Source organism: Cenococcum geophilum, assembly GCF_001692895.1.
Source record: "Cenococcum geophilum 1.58 unplaced genomic scaffold K441scaffold_2, whole genome shotgun sequence".
In the NCBI taxonomy this organism is placed as follows: Eukaryota; Fungi; Ascomycota; class Dothideomycetes; order Gloniales; family Gloniaceae; genus Cenococcum; species Cenococcum geophilum.
This window is the reverse complement of record NW_027137560.1, coordinates 4,601,685-4,618,412: the sequence shown is the minus strand read 5'-3', so window position 1 is coordinate 4,618,412 and position 16,728 is coordinate 4,601,685. Positions and strand designations below refer to the sequence as shown.

Below are 16,728 nucleotides of genomic sequence, written 5' to 3'. Positions count from 1 at the left end.
AATAATTGTTCTATATATTTTCTTCTTAAAGAAAGGGGTGAGGAACTTAAGGTTCCTCACCACACTAGTGCCGCGGCGGCACGTGATGGCAACTTGCCACACGTGACGGCAATATGCCTCATATGGTGACCACTTGCCTTTATTCCCAACACTAAGAGGTCCCGGAGACTTCCAGAAATGTTCTGTTTTACCCCCATTAACCATCCAATTAAGTTAAGAAAGGCGCAGTGGTGGGCTATAGAGAAGTATTATTAGTAAATGAATAATATAAAGTTATAGAGTGGGTTATGGGCAGTGCTCTTATCAATATCAAATATTGATTACTGATATTGAATATTGAATATTGAACGTTCAATATCAATATCAATACGATATGTTCAATACTGAAAGATATTGAATATTGAAGATTTTTGGGGTTGGGGTGGTAAAATTAAGGCAGACATATTAGTAAATGACTCTTAGGCCTCCTTACAATACGTGCGCATTTCAAATTTGCTAGGTAAACCTATGGGGGGTAAAAATTACTAAATATTGAATTAGATCTTGCAAGTCATCGCGTACAACATCGTCAATTTTAACGATTTTTGCACCCCCCCCAGAGTTTACACCGGCACGCCCTACCTTCGATTAACGCCATGCCTCCCTTATCTACCAACGTGATTAAGGACGATAATGCATCCTCCTCTGCTATTTCTAAGCTCAATTCTGATCGGTTTATCTACTCTGGCGGCGACGACGACGTGTCGAGCGACTACGACGCGTTGAGCGACTACGACGCGTTGAGCGACTCTACACCAAATGCAACCACCACAAAGTCGCCTCGTAAAAGGCGCCAGTTAGCTACCTCTACATAGCAGCTTACCCGCAATCCTCTCTCTTAAATGGCAATTAATATATTATCTATACCGTCAATATCGGCAGAGGTTGAGCGAATTGTTTTAGGTGCTCGGCGAACAATTTTATGGGACTGTATATCACTAGGGAGTGCTGATATTAAACGTACGGAGTACTTGAAGAGCTGGCTACTAAGTAATATTACCGCGGGAGGAGGCTCTACCTGAGCCCAGGGGCGTACGGGGCCTGCACTTAATTAAAACACTATACCAAGACTGTACTATATTCAATATTCAATATCTTTTAATATCTTTTCAATATTGAACTAATATTCAATATCAATATCAATACGGCCTTATTCTAATATTGAATATTGATAAGAGCACTGGTTGTGGGTTGTGCAACCTGCTTCCAGCCATTTCTGGTTCGAACTCGGATCGGTTAAATAATCTGATAATCCAAGATCAAATAGTGTGAAACTAAAATTTTTTCAATTGAAAAAGTGTTGTATTATAACTTACGAGCAAGTCGAGGAAGTTCGATGTATAAAACAAAATATGTAAACTATGCAGTTAGTGGGAAAGTGAGAGGGTGCTGTAAAGCCCACCCACTCTAAATTGTGGAGTTTGTACACGTAGAAGGGGAGGATAAGTATTGAAGCACTATGTTGATTAGGCTTGCGCCGCTCAATATTGGCCTTTTCTATGCAAATAATCTTTAAGATTACTTCATTTCTCTCATAATTTCCCCATATAGGGAGCCCGTGGGAGAGCCCACAGATTAATACGCAGCGTATTTTTCTAACATACAGGCAGTCAAAACGTTGATTGGATCGCTTTTCTATCTATTATCGGTTTGTTGAACCGAAAGTTTAAGGCTGGCATCCTGTTAAACTGCCAAGGTTTGCTGCCTTCAGCCTTCCTCGTTTCATCAATACGCCCTTTTATAGACAAGACGAAAGCATTAATCATAAATTCAAAGTTAATTCCCGGCAGTCATGTCTTTCGGCTTTGCTGTAGGCGATTTCATCGCCGTGGGTGATCTTGCACACCGGCTCTGGCGCGACGTGTATTCGGTAGCTCGTGCAGCTCCCCAAGATCTCAAAGAATTGTCATCAGAGCTTAGCGTACTATCACAGTCTATTTCTATCCTTGTGGAAGATCTCAACAATCCGAATTCGACATTGATTATGGCTGGAGACAGTCGTGTAAAGTTAGTCACGGAGATGATGGCAGGAGCTAAGGAGACTTTAACTAAATTGCAAGATTTTGCGAAGAGGCATGGAGTTATTCGAACTGATGACAGATCCAAGGTTAAGAAGGTTTTTGACAGGCTTCGATACGCGAGAGATGCGTCCGCGCTAAACAGTCTACGGTCCAAGGTAAGGTCTTCATGTGTAAATTGTTCTCATTTGGCTGATCTCCATAGCTTGTATATCATAACGGCGTTTTAAACCTTCTATTAACTTCTGTCGGAAATTCCTCACTTGAGCGACTCCAATCTGACAACCAAATTATGTCGGAAAATATTTCTCAGATCAAAACACTGATGATTGCATCTACTTCTTCGCCTGAGCTAAACCGTAGTATTCCAAATGTTCCGCTCATTACGATCAGCCCTGATCAAGACTTCCAAATAAAAGTCTCCCAGCTTTTCATGTCGAAGGCTGAAGTAGCTCGGCCATGGGTCTCATTTGGTATTGATGTTTGGATGCAAGCAGGCAGATGGTGGCTGCTCAAGGTGGGAGTCTACCTATCTTTACCACAAAACTCGAATCTAGGAGTATGATTTGTCTGATATCAAATTTATAGGCTTGTTCGACCCTACGCACGGAAATAACTGTAGAGAAAATTGACGCTCAGGCTTATACAGATCTACTAAAGGCGTCCTGGATCCTCATTGATGTCGTCGCGGAGCATCCTCAGCGGACTTTCCTTCATGCGAGTACTCAACAGCTAGAGCTAAGATCGTTTGCAAACGTACGCCAGGTTCCCCTTTCATTTTCGGCTGGTTACTTATTTTGTGCAGACCATACGCCAAGAATACGAAAAGATTTCTCAGTCAGGCCTTATTGTGCCTTGCTTGTCAGAGATAGGAGCATGCGAAATAAATGTGTGGCCCTCTGCGCCGATGGGTCATGTGAACTTAGGAGCGGAAGCAATATTTCCATCACTGCATCATCATGTAGCGTTGTCAGCATCATCGGATTCTAGCCTTCTATACCAGGGGTAACTCCATGAGATAATTCGTAGTTTGCACAAGGCGGCTGATTTTCACAGGTTTGGGGGATTCCAGACACCTAACCAAGCTTTTCCCATTGAATGTATGTTTTTGATTCTCCTTAAGAAGGACGCATCAAACATGCACATAATTGCACGTACAGCAGGGGGGTTAGATCTGGCCGTAATCGATATCAACCCCAGGGAACCATGGCCTTGTAAGTTTTATTTTTGCTCTGTAGTCCTTTTAAATTATGAGAAGATATTCAAAGCTGCAAATTTCAACTACAGGTTACTCAGAAAGTAGTTTTTTTATTTTTTATAGTGCAGCTGGGTTAGTAAGTAGTAGCATATAATTACTGTCAGGTCATACTTTAGGCTTTAACTGAACGAGCGGTTGGTGGTTAGTGAGCTATGGATACCTTCGGGATCCTTGAGGACTCGAAAATGTCTTCTTTTTCAAGTCTTGGGGAAACTCCGCAGAAAACAAGTTATCAGTTGTAATGACTAGCTGACATATTAACAGGCGTTAGGGCAACATCGGACCGGCTCTCTCTTGCAACTATTATGCTAAGCATGACACCTCATAGATCAGAACCTGCATCAGGTTCAGGTTCAAAAAAATTCATATTTCGGCACATAGAAGGTATTTTTTACTAGTTTCCCATCTATCCCACACTCGATAACGGTGGGGTAGATGCTACTTTATTTAAAGCTTTGGTTCACGGAGCGGTGAATTATCTATTCACATTCGACTGCGATACTCTAGATCCTTTAACAGTGCATGCTATGTCTACGCTCTACATAGCTGGGGACTTCTTCTCTGACAGCCTTTGGGGTCGCCTAGGACTTTACCATAGCAATCCGATGTTTCCTATCGGCATTTTGCTCCGAGACAGAGTGCGCTTTACTGCTCGACCAACAACAAGCCCACTTTGGCAGCTTGCTGAAGAGGTTGGAAATTACTTTCTACCGGATGGGAGATGCCAAAATCGCCACATAGCTCACCTGCTAGATGCGATAGACCCATTAATCATTCTTCCTATTTTTACCAAAGAAGGCATGCGTCGGTTCGCCATAAGAGAAATCCTTACTTCTTCCATTGACAGAACGCGGTGGGGGCCGGAGGGCATAGCCTTGGCTATAGAACGGATTAAATTATTGATCGAACATGGGCCTTCGATAGAGCTGGATTATAAGTCTTGGGAAGACATTTGCCGAGAAAAAGGCTTCCTCTTAACATGTGTTCATCACACCTGCGAGTTCTGGGAACAGAGTCTCCGTGACGTCGTCACATCTCTGAAAATAGCAAGGACAGGCTTTCGAAGAAAGTTTGTTGATATGAGTATAATATCCTCTAGGCTGTTCAGTAGCCTTTTAGTGCAGTTAGGCTATCCTAAAGTGGTTTCCGAAGCTAACTGTAGCCTGTGTGGGGTATTTTTACAGTACAGTTTTGACGAGTCCTAGAAGCGAGTAAGGAGGATATTCTTGCTTTTTTTTGGTATGAAAATCCTAAGAGGTTTTCCGATCATGCCTTAGAATGAGTGCTTGATACAAATTATGTGTAGAAAAGTCCGACGCCAATGGACCATCATATAGTGATCTACTTCGATTGAAACGGAGTGAATTAAAGGCAGAATCTAGTCTAATATGTTACTCTATATCTGATAGACAATACCTATAAGGCAATAACAGGTTGTTGAACAGGGTAGAAGCCAAGCCTAGATCTATTGGATTGACAATTCGCGCTCGGCCCAAAAATATTACCGTTGACGACCCATGGATATATACTAAGGGGCTCCGCTAGTACGATAAATATTAGTAGTGAGGTGTTCGTAATTGTTTTAAAATCGCGCGAACTTTTGCCATCTCTAATCAGCAGCGCTGATTTTCGGAAGGCTGTACCCGAAAAAACCCCCTAATAAATTACACGCATCTGCTCAAATCCTTAGACTTGACAGCTCCATATCCAATTCTAAAGCCTAGGTCCTAGCATCACGCTAACATCAGCCACTCACCTCAAATATCTAACCGATATATTGATTGGATGTAAAATACAGTCTAATGCATGCCTATGTCATCAGCCAGTAATCCGGCCCCCAGTGCACCATCTGCCACATCCATCTATCTGCCATGAGTAAGCCAATGCACAGTCCATCCATCCATCCATCATCAATAAGGCCGATCCGCCTTCGTATGGGTAAAAAAAAAGCCAGTTCACCATGAGTGAGATCGTTTCGCCATCAGTGAGACCGATTCACCATCATGTAAAAGAAAGCCCCTTCTATTGTAGTCGTTTTAGACCAATCTACTGCCAGTAAGACCGCTCCCTCTATCACTATCAACATTTGATTCTCCCGCTAATTTGCCAGACTCCCCTTCCCACCTACCAAACCCATTTCGTTGGTGGTCCAGCCGTTCGCTCTGCAAAGGCTAGCCTAGCACGCCGGTGATCAGAACAAGTCCGTCATGGCGCCGTGACTCGCGTCGCCGACGAGCTTGGCATACTTCGCCAGCACGCCTCTGGTGACGTTTGGCTTGGGCGGCTTCCAATCCTCGAGGCGCTTCTTGATGTCCTCGTCGCTGGCGTTCATGCTGATGGTGTTGTTCTGCGCGTCGATGGTGATGATGTCGCCGTCCTTGACAACGGCCAGCGGTCCGCCGACGGCGGCTTCGGGGCAGATGTGTCCGACGATGAAGCCGTGCGAGGCGCCCGAGTAGCGGCCGTCGGTGATCAGCGCGACGTTGTTGAGCTTGGCGCCCATGAGCGCTGCCGAGGCTTTCAGCTGCTCCGGCATCCCGGGTCCGCCCTTGGGACCCTCGTAGCGCACCACCAAGACCAATTCCTCGCTGCGCGGGATCTGGCCTTTTGAGAGGGCATCGTTGAGCTCGTGCTCCTTGTTGAATACGCGAGCCTTGCCGACGAACTTCAAGCCTTCCTTGCCGGTGATTTTGGCGACAGCGCCCGCGGGTGCGAGATTGCCGTGCAAGATCTCAATGTGGCCGGTCCCTTTTATTGGCTTGTCTAAACTGCGGATGATCTCTTGGCCTTGGGGGAGGGACGGGAAGGGTTCGATGTTCTCGGCCAAAGTTTTTCCGGTGACGGTCATGATAGAACCATCCATGAGCTTAGCTGCACAGAGGAGTTTCATGACGGACGGAATGCCGCCGATCTCATAGAGATCCGCTACGAAGTATTTGCCGGACGGCGCGAGGTTGGCGATGAAAGGAATCCTGTTGGATACGCGCTGGATATCGTCGAGGGATAATGGTACACCAGCGCTTCCGGCCATGGCCAAGAGATGAAGGACAGCGTTTGTAGAACCACCGAGAATCATCATCATTACTAGGGCATTTTCGAATGAGGCTCTCGTCAGGAGATCTTTGGGGCGGATGTTCTTCTCCATGCATACCTTTATCGCCGCAGCAGCTTTCACACATTCGCGCATCTTGGCAGGCGAAGTGGCCGGAGTGCAAGAGGAGTTTGGGAGAGTTAGACCCATAGCCTCGATAGAGGTCGACATCGTATTTGCAGTGTACATGCCACCACAAGCTCCAGCGCCGGGGCAAGCATGCTGCTCGAAGTCGTCCATGATCTCATCAGCAGTGATCTTTGGATCATGTGGGCTAATGAGCGTGTTGTATGCGTACGCGCCTTGTGCCTCGTAACATGAGGTGATGTTTATGGGTTTCCGTAGCGTCTCGCTATATCCTGGCTGAATGGTGCCTCCGTAAATCATGATAGATGGGCGATTGTGACGCGCAAAGGCCATAATGCAACCGGGCATGTTCTTGTCGCATCCTGGGATGGCAATGCAGGCGTCGTGGTGCTGGGCGCATGTCACGGTCTCTATGCTGTCTGCGATGATCTCACGAGTCTGTAGGGAGAAGCGCATTCCTAGCATGAATCAGCATTCCAGTAAGTTCAAAAGTTCAGATACCACATCCTAGGCCAATAACGAGACAGTCTTGGCAGGGGTTTCGGAACAGGAGTTCTGACCTTCACCGCCCATTGTTATGGCGTCGGATACACCGATGGTGTTGTATTGCCATGCTAGCATGCCCTGCTTCTGGACGGCTTCCTTGACTTGTTTCCCGAGGTCCAGCACTACAGTTCACCGCTCCTGTTAGGAGAACACTCAAAGTGATATTGCCATGGCGAGAGAGCGCATAGAGGCTTGCGGGGTTTTTGAGGGAATAAGTTCGCTGGAGACGAGAGGTTACTGGATTTGGCGACTTACAGTGCATACTATATGAGCTGTCAGCTACCAGTAGAATGAGCGTCGGGCACGGATGATGTTTTGTACGAACTTGCATGGATTTCCCTCCCACCACACGCTTGCAACTCCAACCTGTGGGCTTGTCTTCATGGCAACCTTATCCGGCACACCGGCGGCGTAGAGCATGGCCTGTGATGAATGTGGGTATTAATTGAGACAATTGGGAGATTGCAACCGCGACGTAATATACCTGGGCTCCCGGGAAGTCATGGCCATTGGTAACTATGGAGGAGTACTTGTTCAATGCGAGCTTTCCATCCCGCATGGTGCCATCGGGAAGGTGAGGGAAGTCTAGATAGCGCGGCTCTTGGAGCTTCTGCTGCTTTTCCAGATTGGATGGATCCATGGTGAGTTCGGATTAGGGAAGTCAATGGGTAAAATGAAGTAGAGTCAGGCGAGGAGCAGAATGTCCGAAAGGAGCTGAGGGTTTATAGCTGTGTTGGGTTGATGATGTGAATCTGTTAAGGTGAAGATTGTGTGGAGCGATCATAGATAATGGCCCCTTGACACCGCGGCAAGGTTGCTTGGTTGTTTGGTTGCTTGGATGCTTGATTGCTTGACTCGAAGCGCCATGGGCATCGACAGTGCCATTCTTCCCTCTCATCGGGCGACATGTGTACGGTACACGCAGCCCCACTATTCCTGCGCTTGGGGACTTCCCATGGTGTATGGCCGGTGGAGTGATTGATCTGTGGGCGTTCCCCCGCTGGGCTATGGGGGCGAAGCAGCGGGGGAAGGCGCGAAAGCGGGGTCCAACAAAAAACTTTCAGGAGTGCACGCCATGTCACGCACGCTGTTCGCGTCCCGTTCGAAAAGCTTCGCTGCTGTGCCGAACGCGCACGAGTCAGAAGGCGCTAGGAAGGCACCGAAGCAAGCCGGCGCCCTGTCTTCGGCGGCCAAGGCTGAAGAGCGACGCCAGAAAAGGCTCGTCAGAAGCCAGGCTGATGTCGTGAGCGGGTAGAGCCTTGGGCGTATCTGCATTGCGTATCCACACGGCATCCTTGGAGGAAAAACGGCGTCGACAGCCGAAAGCCACTGCCACTGCTTGCTTTGCTGGGGACTGCCACTACCTGCTGGGAAAACGCTCTCGCAAGCACTCGCACACCTTCGCACGCTCTCACTCGCTCTCATGCGTTAATAAATAGCAATAAAATTTCCGTCTTTGATATTTTTGGTATTGGGGTTTTGCTTACAGTTCTGTTAGCTTGCTCCCCACCTAGCCCTTAGTAATATCTGATGGCCTAGGTTGTTGGTAGCCCCGTCATTCATGATCCCAAAGTAGGATGCGTCACAACAATGAGGCTGCCACGTTCCTTGCCCGACGATGAGGCGTATATAAGGTAATTCTCCCTCCGCCAGCGGTCGCTATAATTATTGCGCTCATTTCGCTCGGGAGCCGTAGTGGCCGTCTCAGGTACCGTTGAATTCCTGCCAGACGAGAGCGCACGATCTGTTTCGTCAACTCCCAATTGGTCGAGGAATCGGGTGTGCTTCCTCTCTCAAAGTCCCGGTTTCGACATCGCCCGCAGTCCTCGTCGGTATACATTCTGAGCTTTGGACACGAACCGTCTTGATGGAGCCTCATTCGCAGCGCCATGCTGCCATCTCCCGGCTGCCACAGGCATTGCTTCTGTTGCTGGGAACCACCGTGCTCGCCGAGCCAGAACCCTCACAAACCGCTCCTTCTCTCTCCCTCACCGATTTACCCTCTTCCATATTGCTGGCGGCTATAAAGACGACCTCTCTGCTTCCTTTCCACCGTTTGCAGGCCTTTTTCCAAAAAAGCACGTCTTACCCGTTGACGTTCGTGGGCATGGTCGAGCTGGCAGCGCTCTGTGGCCTCATTCCTGCTCTCTGGTGCTATAGCCAACGCGCCCGTCGGAAAAAGGGCATAAGAACGCCCAATGGCTCAATCAGCGATGGCTCGGACGCAAATAGCGTCGGTAAGGAATATCTTCGTTTTGCGTAATCTGCGCCTCCCCTGCTCGTTTTATGTGACCTTATCACAACATCAGCATATTGCGCTCTGTTATCTGCTTGCATATTTCCGCCGTCTCCACTTATTGTTTACTTCCATCAAGTTACGCACTTCTGCTCCTTATATCACTAACCCTTGTCATATAGATGCCATAAACACCGACCCAGGCTTGCTTAAGAAGCACTCCACTATCAAATCATACACTGTCCCGGCCACTAAATTTACGTATCCGGAAATCCGCACCTTCTACCGGCCTCACCCACAAGGGGAAAAACTCCCGTCGACGCCTACTCCCGTTCCGCTGCTGGTTTTCGTTCACGGTCTTGGCGGATCCGTCGCTCAATTCCACCCACTCCTGGTGAGCTTGGTAAACCTTGCACCATGCCTAGGTATCGATCTCCCAGGCTGCGGTATTTCCGCTTTTGCTCCCAAAACCTGGGAAGCTTATACAACCGACTCCCTTGTTCGTCTCCTTGCCGTTGTCATTGAAGCTTATCGAGACAAAAGTAGAGGACAAGGCGTAATTCTAGTCGGACACAGCATGGGCTGCTCATTGGCAGCATTGCTAGCTTCATCTTCGTCACCATACGCATATCTCCTCTCGGATCATGTGCTTGGACTCATTGCTATCTGCCCTAGTGCAGAACCACCAAGTCTGGAAGACGCAACAAAATTCAAAAAGCTTTTAGCAATTCCAGGCCTGGTATTCGATCTGTGGCGGAGGTGGGACCGACGGGGCGGAACCGAAAGCGCAAGTGTTGCTAGATTTGTTGGGCCGGGCGCAGAACAAGAGACGAAAAAGCTTCAGGTTCGCTTTAATGAGCAGAGCAGGACGCCTGTGTGGAGAAGGATGGCCCGTGGTTGTCTTCCGGACTACCCGAAAGGGACTCCTCAGGGCGGACTTCCCGGAAAAGAGGTTTGGGCTGGCTTGGACGTGCCAGTGTTCTTGTCTGCAGGTGAGGCAGACCATGTTACTCCCCCTGGTGAAATGCGGAAGATTGCGGCATTTCTAGGCAAAGATGTTTCCGAGAATCTGGAAAAATCAAAAACTATCCTAGACTCTGCTGCACCTGTTGACTCAAACATTATACAACCAAACCTTATCAACAAAAAGACGGATTCTGCTGTAGAGGCTTCGGAAACACCCAAGGCGCCTTCCTCTAATTCGTCCTCGTCCACGTCACTCACTGCTAGGGCGTCTGAATTCAATGATCTCGATCTAGCCATAACCGCCACCACTATCAGTCCTGTGTCCACTGCTCATATCCCTGAGCCTCTTCCGCGCCGATTGGTACTAAAGACTACCATACTCCCTCACCCAGCCTCCCATGCTCTGTTATACGCTCCGAGCACATCCCGAACTCTTGCCGGTTTAATTGGTGCATTTATCGCCACTCACATTGATGCCCGACTTTCCCTTGGGTGGCAGCTGCAGTACCTTACCACTGAGGGCAAATGGGATGTCAAGAACCTAGCGAAATGGAAAGCAGTGAAATCGGTCTCGGAGCCCATCGCGGGTGTCTTCCGGGCGATGAAGACTCTAAGGGAAGTTGATGAGCAGCATTGCCCGAAAGTCTTTGTCAACGAATGGAAAGGGAAAATAAAGGCCGTGGTTGATATCAGCCACGAGAGCCCTGTATATGATCCCGCGGGGCTAGAAGCGGGAGGCATTGTCTACCACAAATTTCCCACTGTCTCAAAGCTGCCTCCGACAGTCGACGAAGTCGGAGCATTCATCACCCTCATTGATAATTTGTGTGTACAGCCCTCAGCTGCTTCGGCTGAAGCTGCCGCTGCTGCTGCCGCTGCTGCTGAATCGACCTCACTTTCCATGCCACTGTCACCAGAAGCAGCTTCTAAGGCACTAAATTTACCCTCGACCATAGCGTATTCTTCCGTCCCGGAACGTTCCCCAAGGACGAGAGTAAGTTTCCAGGGCAAAATGGATGAGCTGATAGGCGTCCACTGCCACTATGGCTTTAACCGCACCGGCTTCTTTGTAGTGAGCTATCTCGTCGAGCGCCTCGAGTACAAACTTCAAGATGCCATTAATGAGTTCCGGAGAGCGCGACCGCCTGGAATACGCCATGAGCATTTTGTCGACGCACTCTTTGTGAGATACTGCGTTGGGCTGAAGCGAGCCCCAACATTGTAGTCAATTATACACTGGGTTTTCCTTTCCTTTCTTTTTTACAGCTTTTCTACGTGGGATACTGTATAACAGTCTTTACCTAGACTTTTCGCACCGCCTAGAAGGATAAAAATAAAAAAGGCTTGGCGTTGGACATCAAGGTGTGGGAATCACAGGATTATTGGTGTTGGCTACTGGTTAGCCCGATTTGTGGGTATAACGGCCGCGATTATGACTACGTAATACTACTCAATTTTTTTTAATAATTGTACCCAATAGATTGGCGTATTCTTTCTTACCTCTTCTTGAAACAATCACATGAACTTCTTACTTCTGTGCGTTGGCAGATCGTGCGTTTCAAATCTCGATGTGACCCGTGGGGATGCGCAGTTGGTTATATCGGAAATCGCATGTGCACCGCCGCGTGTTTCCCTCGCCTTTCCTAACCTTGCCTTGCCTTGCCTTGCCCTACCTTGCCCTGCTTCCTGTTGCACAGCAGTTTCTCGGCGCGATGCCGCGCTAGGTCGTCCACCTGCCATTTCAATCCATCAGCCCTACTCATCAGCCTTAGCAGCACTACACATGGTGAAACTCTCTCTCTGTGTGCGCGCTCTCACCACCCATGCAGCAACCAGCACACTGACCTCATTCCTCCTTGGGCCTGCCCCTCCTCATGTACCTTCCCCTCCCAGCACGCCATGCTGCTCGGCCCCCCGCGCGTTCGTCCACGTAGCGCGGGAAGAAAAAAATTTTCTGCGCGCCTGCGGCCCACCATGGCACACCCAGGTGATACGCGCGCAATGCAGGGCGCCGTAATGCCGCCGCCGTGTAACGGCTGCCGCAGAGTGTTACGTCGCGCTGCACTACTGCACCGCGTGCTGCGGGGTCCGGCCGGTTACGAGCGCTGCGATGCCGGCCTGCGTGCTTGCAGCTTTTTGCGTGCTGCGCCGCACGTGCGGGTGACGGATCCGTGGCACGCTCGGGGTGGGGGATTGCGTGCTTGGCGGCGAGGATGGGAACTGGTGGTTCGAGGGGCCTGCAGTGTGGAGGAGAGCGTTCGTTGGGGTTTGTGGGGGATACGGTTGGGCGGTTGGGCGGTTGGGCGAGGGTGTGGAAAGGAGGGGCGGGAGGAGGTGAGGTATGGGTTTTGGAAGCATGTGATGGCCTGGGTGTGAGGATTGCTGGCAGTGGGTTTGGGTTTATTGCTGGGAGGGTTTGAGAGGGTGTGGAGGATGATAGAGAAATGCTTCGTGGGTACTTCGAAGGGTTGAGTACAATCGAGGTTTCACGGCATGGATCGGACCGTTTGTGCGCCGATGGGTTGATTTCGGATGGTTTTATGTTTAGGGAAAATCAACGGGTCAAATTTATCCCTTGAAAATTCGAAGGTCTCTGCAACAAATTCTGCGTTTAGATGGCGCTTTCGAATCTAGGCTAACGTATAGACTATCGACTCTAAAGACTAGATGGTAGTTGTACTTCCTTTTGGTTTGATACCCGGGTGTTATCTCAGTAAGCGACTCAGCCGGCAATTGAGACAGTAAATCTCGCTAGTACTTAACTAGTGTACTTTACAGACGAATTAGGGCTAGTTAGGATTAATCAACAAAGCTGTCTCAATTGCCGTCTGAGGGCCTTTGGTGCAAAAATATAAGAGGGTCGATTCAAGACTGAAATCTTCTTTTACCTTTTTTAATGCCCTACTTCCACCTTAAATAACGTACTTTTAAAAATCTAATCGATTATATAACTAAAGCTACTTTTTAAGAATATTTATATAAAAACCCTATAGAATAAAAGTAAGTTGTTAAAATTACAGGTAGAAAAACGTCGTTGATCAGGCTTGGGTCGACTCGTTAACTTAAAATCTCGCCTGGAGCCTCGCCTAGAGCCTCGCCAGAGCCTTACGGGCGCAATTTTGTCGCAAAATCTACCTAAATTTTACCTAGTTAACAGCTTTATATTTTAATAAAAATCTAATCGATTATAGAGGAGACTAGCCTGATTTGACTTATTGGCTTATTGGGTTAAATAGGTGTTGTTAAGGAGTCAAATATACAGGTGAAAGTGTCTCTCATANAAAATTGCGAAAATTGAAGTCGAGCCTCACCAAAGCTCGCACCATAGGCCCTCAGACGGCAGGACAAGCCTGCGTTACTAATCAAAAATCATAAAAAACGCAGTGCGCGGGTCTTCTCACGTAGTATCAGGAGGTGGTCTGTGCGCGAACACCGGAATCAAGACTACACGGGCATTAAATTCAGCCAATCTGATTGGTGGGCTCTTATCGATAATATGAGGACCAATTTCAACGGGTTAAGGGATAGTATCCTTTTCTATGTCAGAGTGATACATAAGATCAGCGATATGCATTGTTGGTCTAAGTTTGGGACCATAAAGGTATTGTTGTGCTAATGATTCCGATATCAAATCTTCTTCTCGTGTTTGGGGTAGTGCTATTAAACGGAGCTGTGGTTCTTCATTCTTTATAGCGGTACCAACTAATTAGTCCATTTGTAGTTGGGTTTAAGTTGGGTTCATTTCACTCAATTGTTAATTTACGAATATTGGTCAGCGGTAATTTAGCTGAATATTAAGGATGATCTAGTAGCGTAGAGTCCATTTTCAATAGCGGCTCATTAGTTTAACGTATATCACTTCTCATTGAAAAAATTCAAGCAATACTTTCTTCGGGTTTAAGTCAGAAGACAAGGGCCACTGGCGGGTTGACAAGCAACCGCTGCTATTGAAGGACTACCCATAATCTTGCTAGAGCGCTACGACGAGAGGATACTGGTTTTTACAATGGAGTCTACATATGGCGTTACTGCACTGAGAATGAGCAAGGAGGTCAGTTCCTATCCCGTGCAGTTGATATATCTCGCACAATCAAATCGATATATTACTTCTTCAGCTGCCGATCTCGCCTTAAAGTAGGATAGACTTCACTCGGTTGTCCATAATCGGCCATATTCAGCTCCAATAGTCCTAATAATGTGAATCCGAGAGTCTGGAACATGTGTAACGAAGCCGGTCTCACTTCTACGAAAGTCGCCGCACAGCAATCGTCTGCTATTTGGTTGCAATGACGTGTGAGCCAGGCACCGGAGCCGCATTTTTGAAATCGGGGCGAACAAAGGTTCCTCTCTTGTCTTCGGCGGTTAGCGTACAATTTATTACGCAAGGTTCCAGAAATATAAACAAAAAACTCTTCACCACATACGGAAGTGTTCTTCAGACTTATATCCGAATTCCTTCGATGCTGGAAGCATGCGACCGAAGAAGTGATTGGCGAGGTATGGATCGACACCTTCTATAGCTGGAGGTGCCCTCTTTTGCCCCACCCGCTCTTTCTGCTCTGCTGTTTGAGGATTTGGCCACTCCTCCATCCAATGATTCGTCTATTCATAAACGTTAGTCTAAACTATATGAACCTCCAATTACCATGGTTTATTTGTGAAACATACCCAGTAGCAATCTCCGAAATCTTGAAAGTCTTGCTGCCAGCTTGGTCAAATTGCGGTCTAAAATATCCAACGAGTGCAGTATGCAAATTCTCATAGGTGATGTTTCGCATCACGGGCTTCCACAATGAATCTTCTGCCCTTCCTAATTGCAATATGCCCGCCATGGCGTCAACATCAGAAGGGACAGCTTCTACAAGCCCGAACTCCATTGCAAGAGTACAGAAAATTAAATGGAGGAAAAAGAATCAAGGAAAAGAAAAGAACTCATATTCTTTATAAGCCTGCCCGGCGTGAGACTGCCCAGAACGAAAGCGAGGGGTGCCCTAATAGACGTAAGATCTTTGTACATGCTGATCAATTACAGCAGCATATCTGTTAGGAAGGTGGACCCCATAATCAGGCACTTCTGCTTTTTCCAAGTCAGATACAGCTATAATATGAGCCATTTCATGGACTTGCATAAAACGCTTAATACTGGATGGAGTTGAGGCTTAAATTGAGGCGTAGGGGAGTGACGAAGTCTTGGCACCGGCCCGTCTCAATTCCGTTAAGCGAAGATCTTGAACACACCGAATCTTCATCCTAAACTGATATTTCGAACTTCGACGACGCTCAACATCGACCACTCCGCTTTCCCTTTCGAACCAGAATCCACCAATAACCGCAATTATGCCTGGTGTTAGCGTTCGCGATGTTGAGGTAGGCTCAAACTGCTCTCGAAGTGCTCCAAAAGTTTTTGAAGAAGTAGTGCTAAATATCCTTATAGGCCAACAAGTTCATCTCAGCCTATGCCGCTTTCTTGAAGCGACAGGGCAAACTGCCAATGTATGTCTTCTACTTTGTCCTAAGATTCTTTACTTATGCGGCAATCGTGACAATATACTAACACTTTAATCTTGCAGTCCAGGTTCGTTAACACCAGCTTGAGTGCCAGCCTGAATCCCGTAACTGGGGGATAATTGCACGCTCAGCTCGCTGACCATTGCGTACTACTATCTACAGGCTGGGTTGATACTGTCAAGACTTCACGTAAGTTGTATTCTGGCAAATATATGTCGCGATCGAAACACTGATTAAAAACTTGCAGACTCCAAGGAGCTTCCGCCGCAGGATATTGATTGGTGAGGCGCCCTAACTTGTGCGTGTTAACTCAGAAATATTGGCAGAGCAACCGCATTACGATTGCAACATACCCACGATTCCGATTTCGGCGCAATTGTTGCATTAAAAATTATATTCGAAGCACCAATACTAATATATCTGAATCTAGGTTCTACATCCGTGCCGCCTCCGTCGCTCGTCACATTTACATGCGCAAGACTGTTGGTGTTGGCCGCCTACGGAAAGTTCACGGGTAATGATGCGCCAACACTCGACCACTTTCGCACTTCTAACTTGGAATCATAGATCAACGAAGAACCGCGGCTCCCGCCCCTCTCACCACGTCGACGCCTCCGGCAGCGTTGATCGCAAGGTCATGCAAGCGCTTGAGAAGATTGGTGTGCTCGAGCAGGATGAGGATAAGGGCGGACGAAGGATCACGCAAAGTGGACAACGGGATTTGGATCGAATTGCTATGACCACACTTGAGGCCGAGGAGGAAGAAGAAGATGACGAGTAGATATTCTGGCATCAATGGCTTCAAATTCTGCATTCATGGATCGGGTTTGATTTAGGATTTCGCGCTGGAGCGCCTGGTGTACCTATAAGGAAATCCGAAATTTGGGCGTTCCATCGTCAGCTGCTCTACTGGTAATATCTTGACCTCACTTGTGTCTCAGTGACGAAGCTTGTTAAACGATCCGTACCGTCGTATTTT

At 47.8% G+C, this 16,728-nt stretch overlaps 8 protein-coding genes across 8 annotated transcripts; 5 read left to right on the top strand and 3 right to left on the bottom strand.

Moving 5' to 3' along the window:
• Window positions 1-624: 624 nt before the first annotated feature.
• K441DRAFT_651550 (uncharacterized protein) lies at window positions 625-1,110 on the top strand. The gene has a single exon (XM_067647216.1). The coding sequence runs from the start codon at window positions 636-638 to the stop codon at window positions 852-854; it is 219 nt and encodes a 72-aa protein (XP_067510072.1). The 5' UTR covers window positions 625-635; the 3' UTR covers window positions 855-1,110.
• Window positions 1,111-1,831: 721 nt separating this feature from the next.
• K441DRAFT_673089 (uncharacterized protein) lies at window positions 1,832-3,627 on the top strand (the record flags this gene model as incomplete). Its single annotated transcript, XM_067650619.1, has 7 exons — window positions 1,832-2,215; window positions 2,263-2,574; window positions 2,646-2,813; window positions 2,863-3,062; window positions 3,114-3,271; window positions 3,345-3,391; window positions 3,580-3,627. 7 exons carry the CDS (start codon window positions 1,832-1,834, stop codon window positions 3,625-3,627), a joined length of 1,317 nt encoding a protein of 438 aa, XP_067510071.1.
• Window positions 3,628-3,745: 118 nt separating this feature from the next.
• On the top strand, window positions 3,746-4,554 carry K441DRAFT_105133 (uncharacterized protein). The gene has a single exon (XM_067639924.1). The coding sequence runs from the start codon at window positions 3,843-3,845 to the stop codon at window positions 4,518-4,520; it is 678 nt and encodes a 225-aa protein (XP_067510070.1). The 5' UTR covers window positions 3,746-3,842; the 3' UTR covers window positions 4,521-4,554.
• Window positions 4,555-5,109: 555 nt separating this feature from the next.
• K441DRAFT_651549 (dihydroxy-acid dehydratase) lies at window positions 5,110-7,604 on the bottom strand. Its single transcript, XM_067647215.1, has 5 exons — window positions 7,524-7,604; window positions 7,365-7,462; window positions 7,295-7,302; window positions 7,054-7,161; window positions 5,110-6,951 (listed from the first exon to the last, which is right to left on the bottom strand). Exons 1-5 carry the CDS (start codon window positions 7,596-7,598, stop codon window positions 5,507-5,509), a joined length of 1,734 nt encoding a protein of 577 aa, XP_067510069.1. The 5' UTR covers window positions 7,599-7,604; the 3' UTR covers window positions 5,110-5,506.
• A 1,542-nt stretch (window positions 7,605-9,146) lies between these two features.
• On the top strand, window positions 9,147-11,466 carry K441DRAFT_673087 (alpha/beta-hydrolase; the record flags this gene model as incomplete). Its single annotated transcript, XM_067650618.1, has 2 exons — window positions 9,147-9,276; window positions 9,458-11,466. The coding sequence occupies 2 exons, from the start codon at window positions 9,147-9,149 to the stop codon at window positions 11,464-11,466; spliced, it is 2,139 nt and encodes a 712-aa protein (XP_067510068.1).
• A 793-nt stretch (window positions 11,467-12,259) lies between these two features.
• Window positions 12,260-12,729, bottom strand: K441DRAFT_651546 (uncharacterized protein). The gene has a single exon (XM_067647214.1). The coding sequence runs from the start codon at window positions 12,597-12,599 to the stop codon at window positions 12,306-12,308; it is 294 nt and encodes a 97-aa protein (XP_067510067.1). The 5' UTR covers window positions 12,600-12,729; the 3' UTR covers window positions 12,260-12,305.
• Window positions 12,730-14,074: 1,345 nt separating this feature from the next.
• Window positions 14,075-15,018, bottom strand: K441DRAFT_105016 (uncharacterized protein). Its single transcript, XM_067639923.1, has 3 exons — window positions 14,910-15,018; window positions 14,666-14,843; window positions 14,075-14,589 (listed from the first exon to the last, which is right to left on the bottom strand). The coding sequence occupies exons 2-3, from the start codon at window positions 14,829-14,831 to the stop codon at window positions 14,345-14,347; spliced, it is 411 nt and encodes a 136-aa protein (XP_067510066.1). The 5' UTR covers window positions 14,832-14,843; window positions 14,910-15,018; the 3' UTR covers window positions 14,075-14,344.
• A 560-nt stretch (window positions 15,019-15,578) lies between these two features.
• Window positions 15,579-16,530, top strand: K441DRAFT_673086 (40S ribosomal protein eS19; the record flags this gene model as incomplete). Its single annotated transcript, XM_067650617.1, has 7 exons — window positions 15,579-15,608; window positions 15,676-15,734; window positions 15,812-15,816; window positions 15,912-15,938; window positions 15,997-16,030; window positions 16,180-16,263; window positions 16,317-16,530. The coding sequence occupies 7 exons, from the start codon at window positions 15,579-15,581 to the stop codon at window positions 16,528-16,530; spliced, it is 453 nt and encodes a 150-aa protein (XP_067510065.1).
• Window positions 16,531-16,728: the final 198 nt, after the last annotated feature.

Bases quoted from the DNA above. Each gene is read 5' to 3' on its own strand.
- K441DRAFT_651550 (XM_067647216.1), top strand. From the start codon at position 636: ATGCCTCCCTTATCTACCAACGTGATTAAGGACGATAATGCATCCTCC.
- K441DRAFT_105133 (XM_067639924.1), top strand. From the start codon at position 3,843: ATGTCTACGCTCTACATAGCTGGGGACTTCTTCTCTGACAGCCTTTGG.
- K441DRAFT_651549 (XM_067647215.1), bottom strand. From the start codon at position 7,598: ATGCGGGATGGAAAGCTCGCATTGAACAAGTACTCCTCCATAGTTACC. The intron at 7,463-7,523 runs GTATATTACGTC...CATTCATCACAG, and splicing joins ATGACTTCCCGGGAGCCCAG to GCCATGCTCTACGCCGCCGG. The intron at 6,952-7,053 runs GTCAGAACTCCT...GATTCATGCTAG, and splicing joins CATAACAATGGGCGGTGAAG to GAATGCGCTTCTCCCTACAG.
- K441DRAFT_651546 (XM_067647214.1), bottom strand. From the start codon at position 12,599: ATGCTTCCAAAACCCATACCTCACCTCCTCCCGCCCCTCCTTTCCACA.
- K441DRAFT_105016 (XM_067639923.1), bottom strand. From the start codon at position 14,831: ATGGAGGAGTGGCCAAATCCTCAAACAGCAGAGCAGAAAGAGCGGGTG. The intron at 14,590-14,665 runs GTATGTGGTGAA...GCCGAAGACAAG, and splicing joins TAAGTCTGAAGAACACTTCC to AGAGGAACCTTTGTTCGCCC.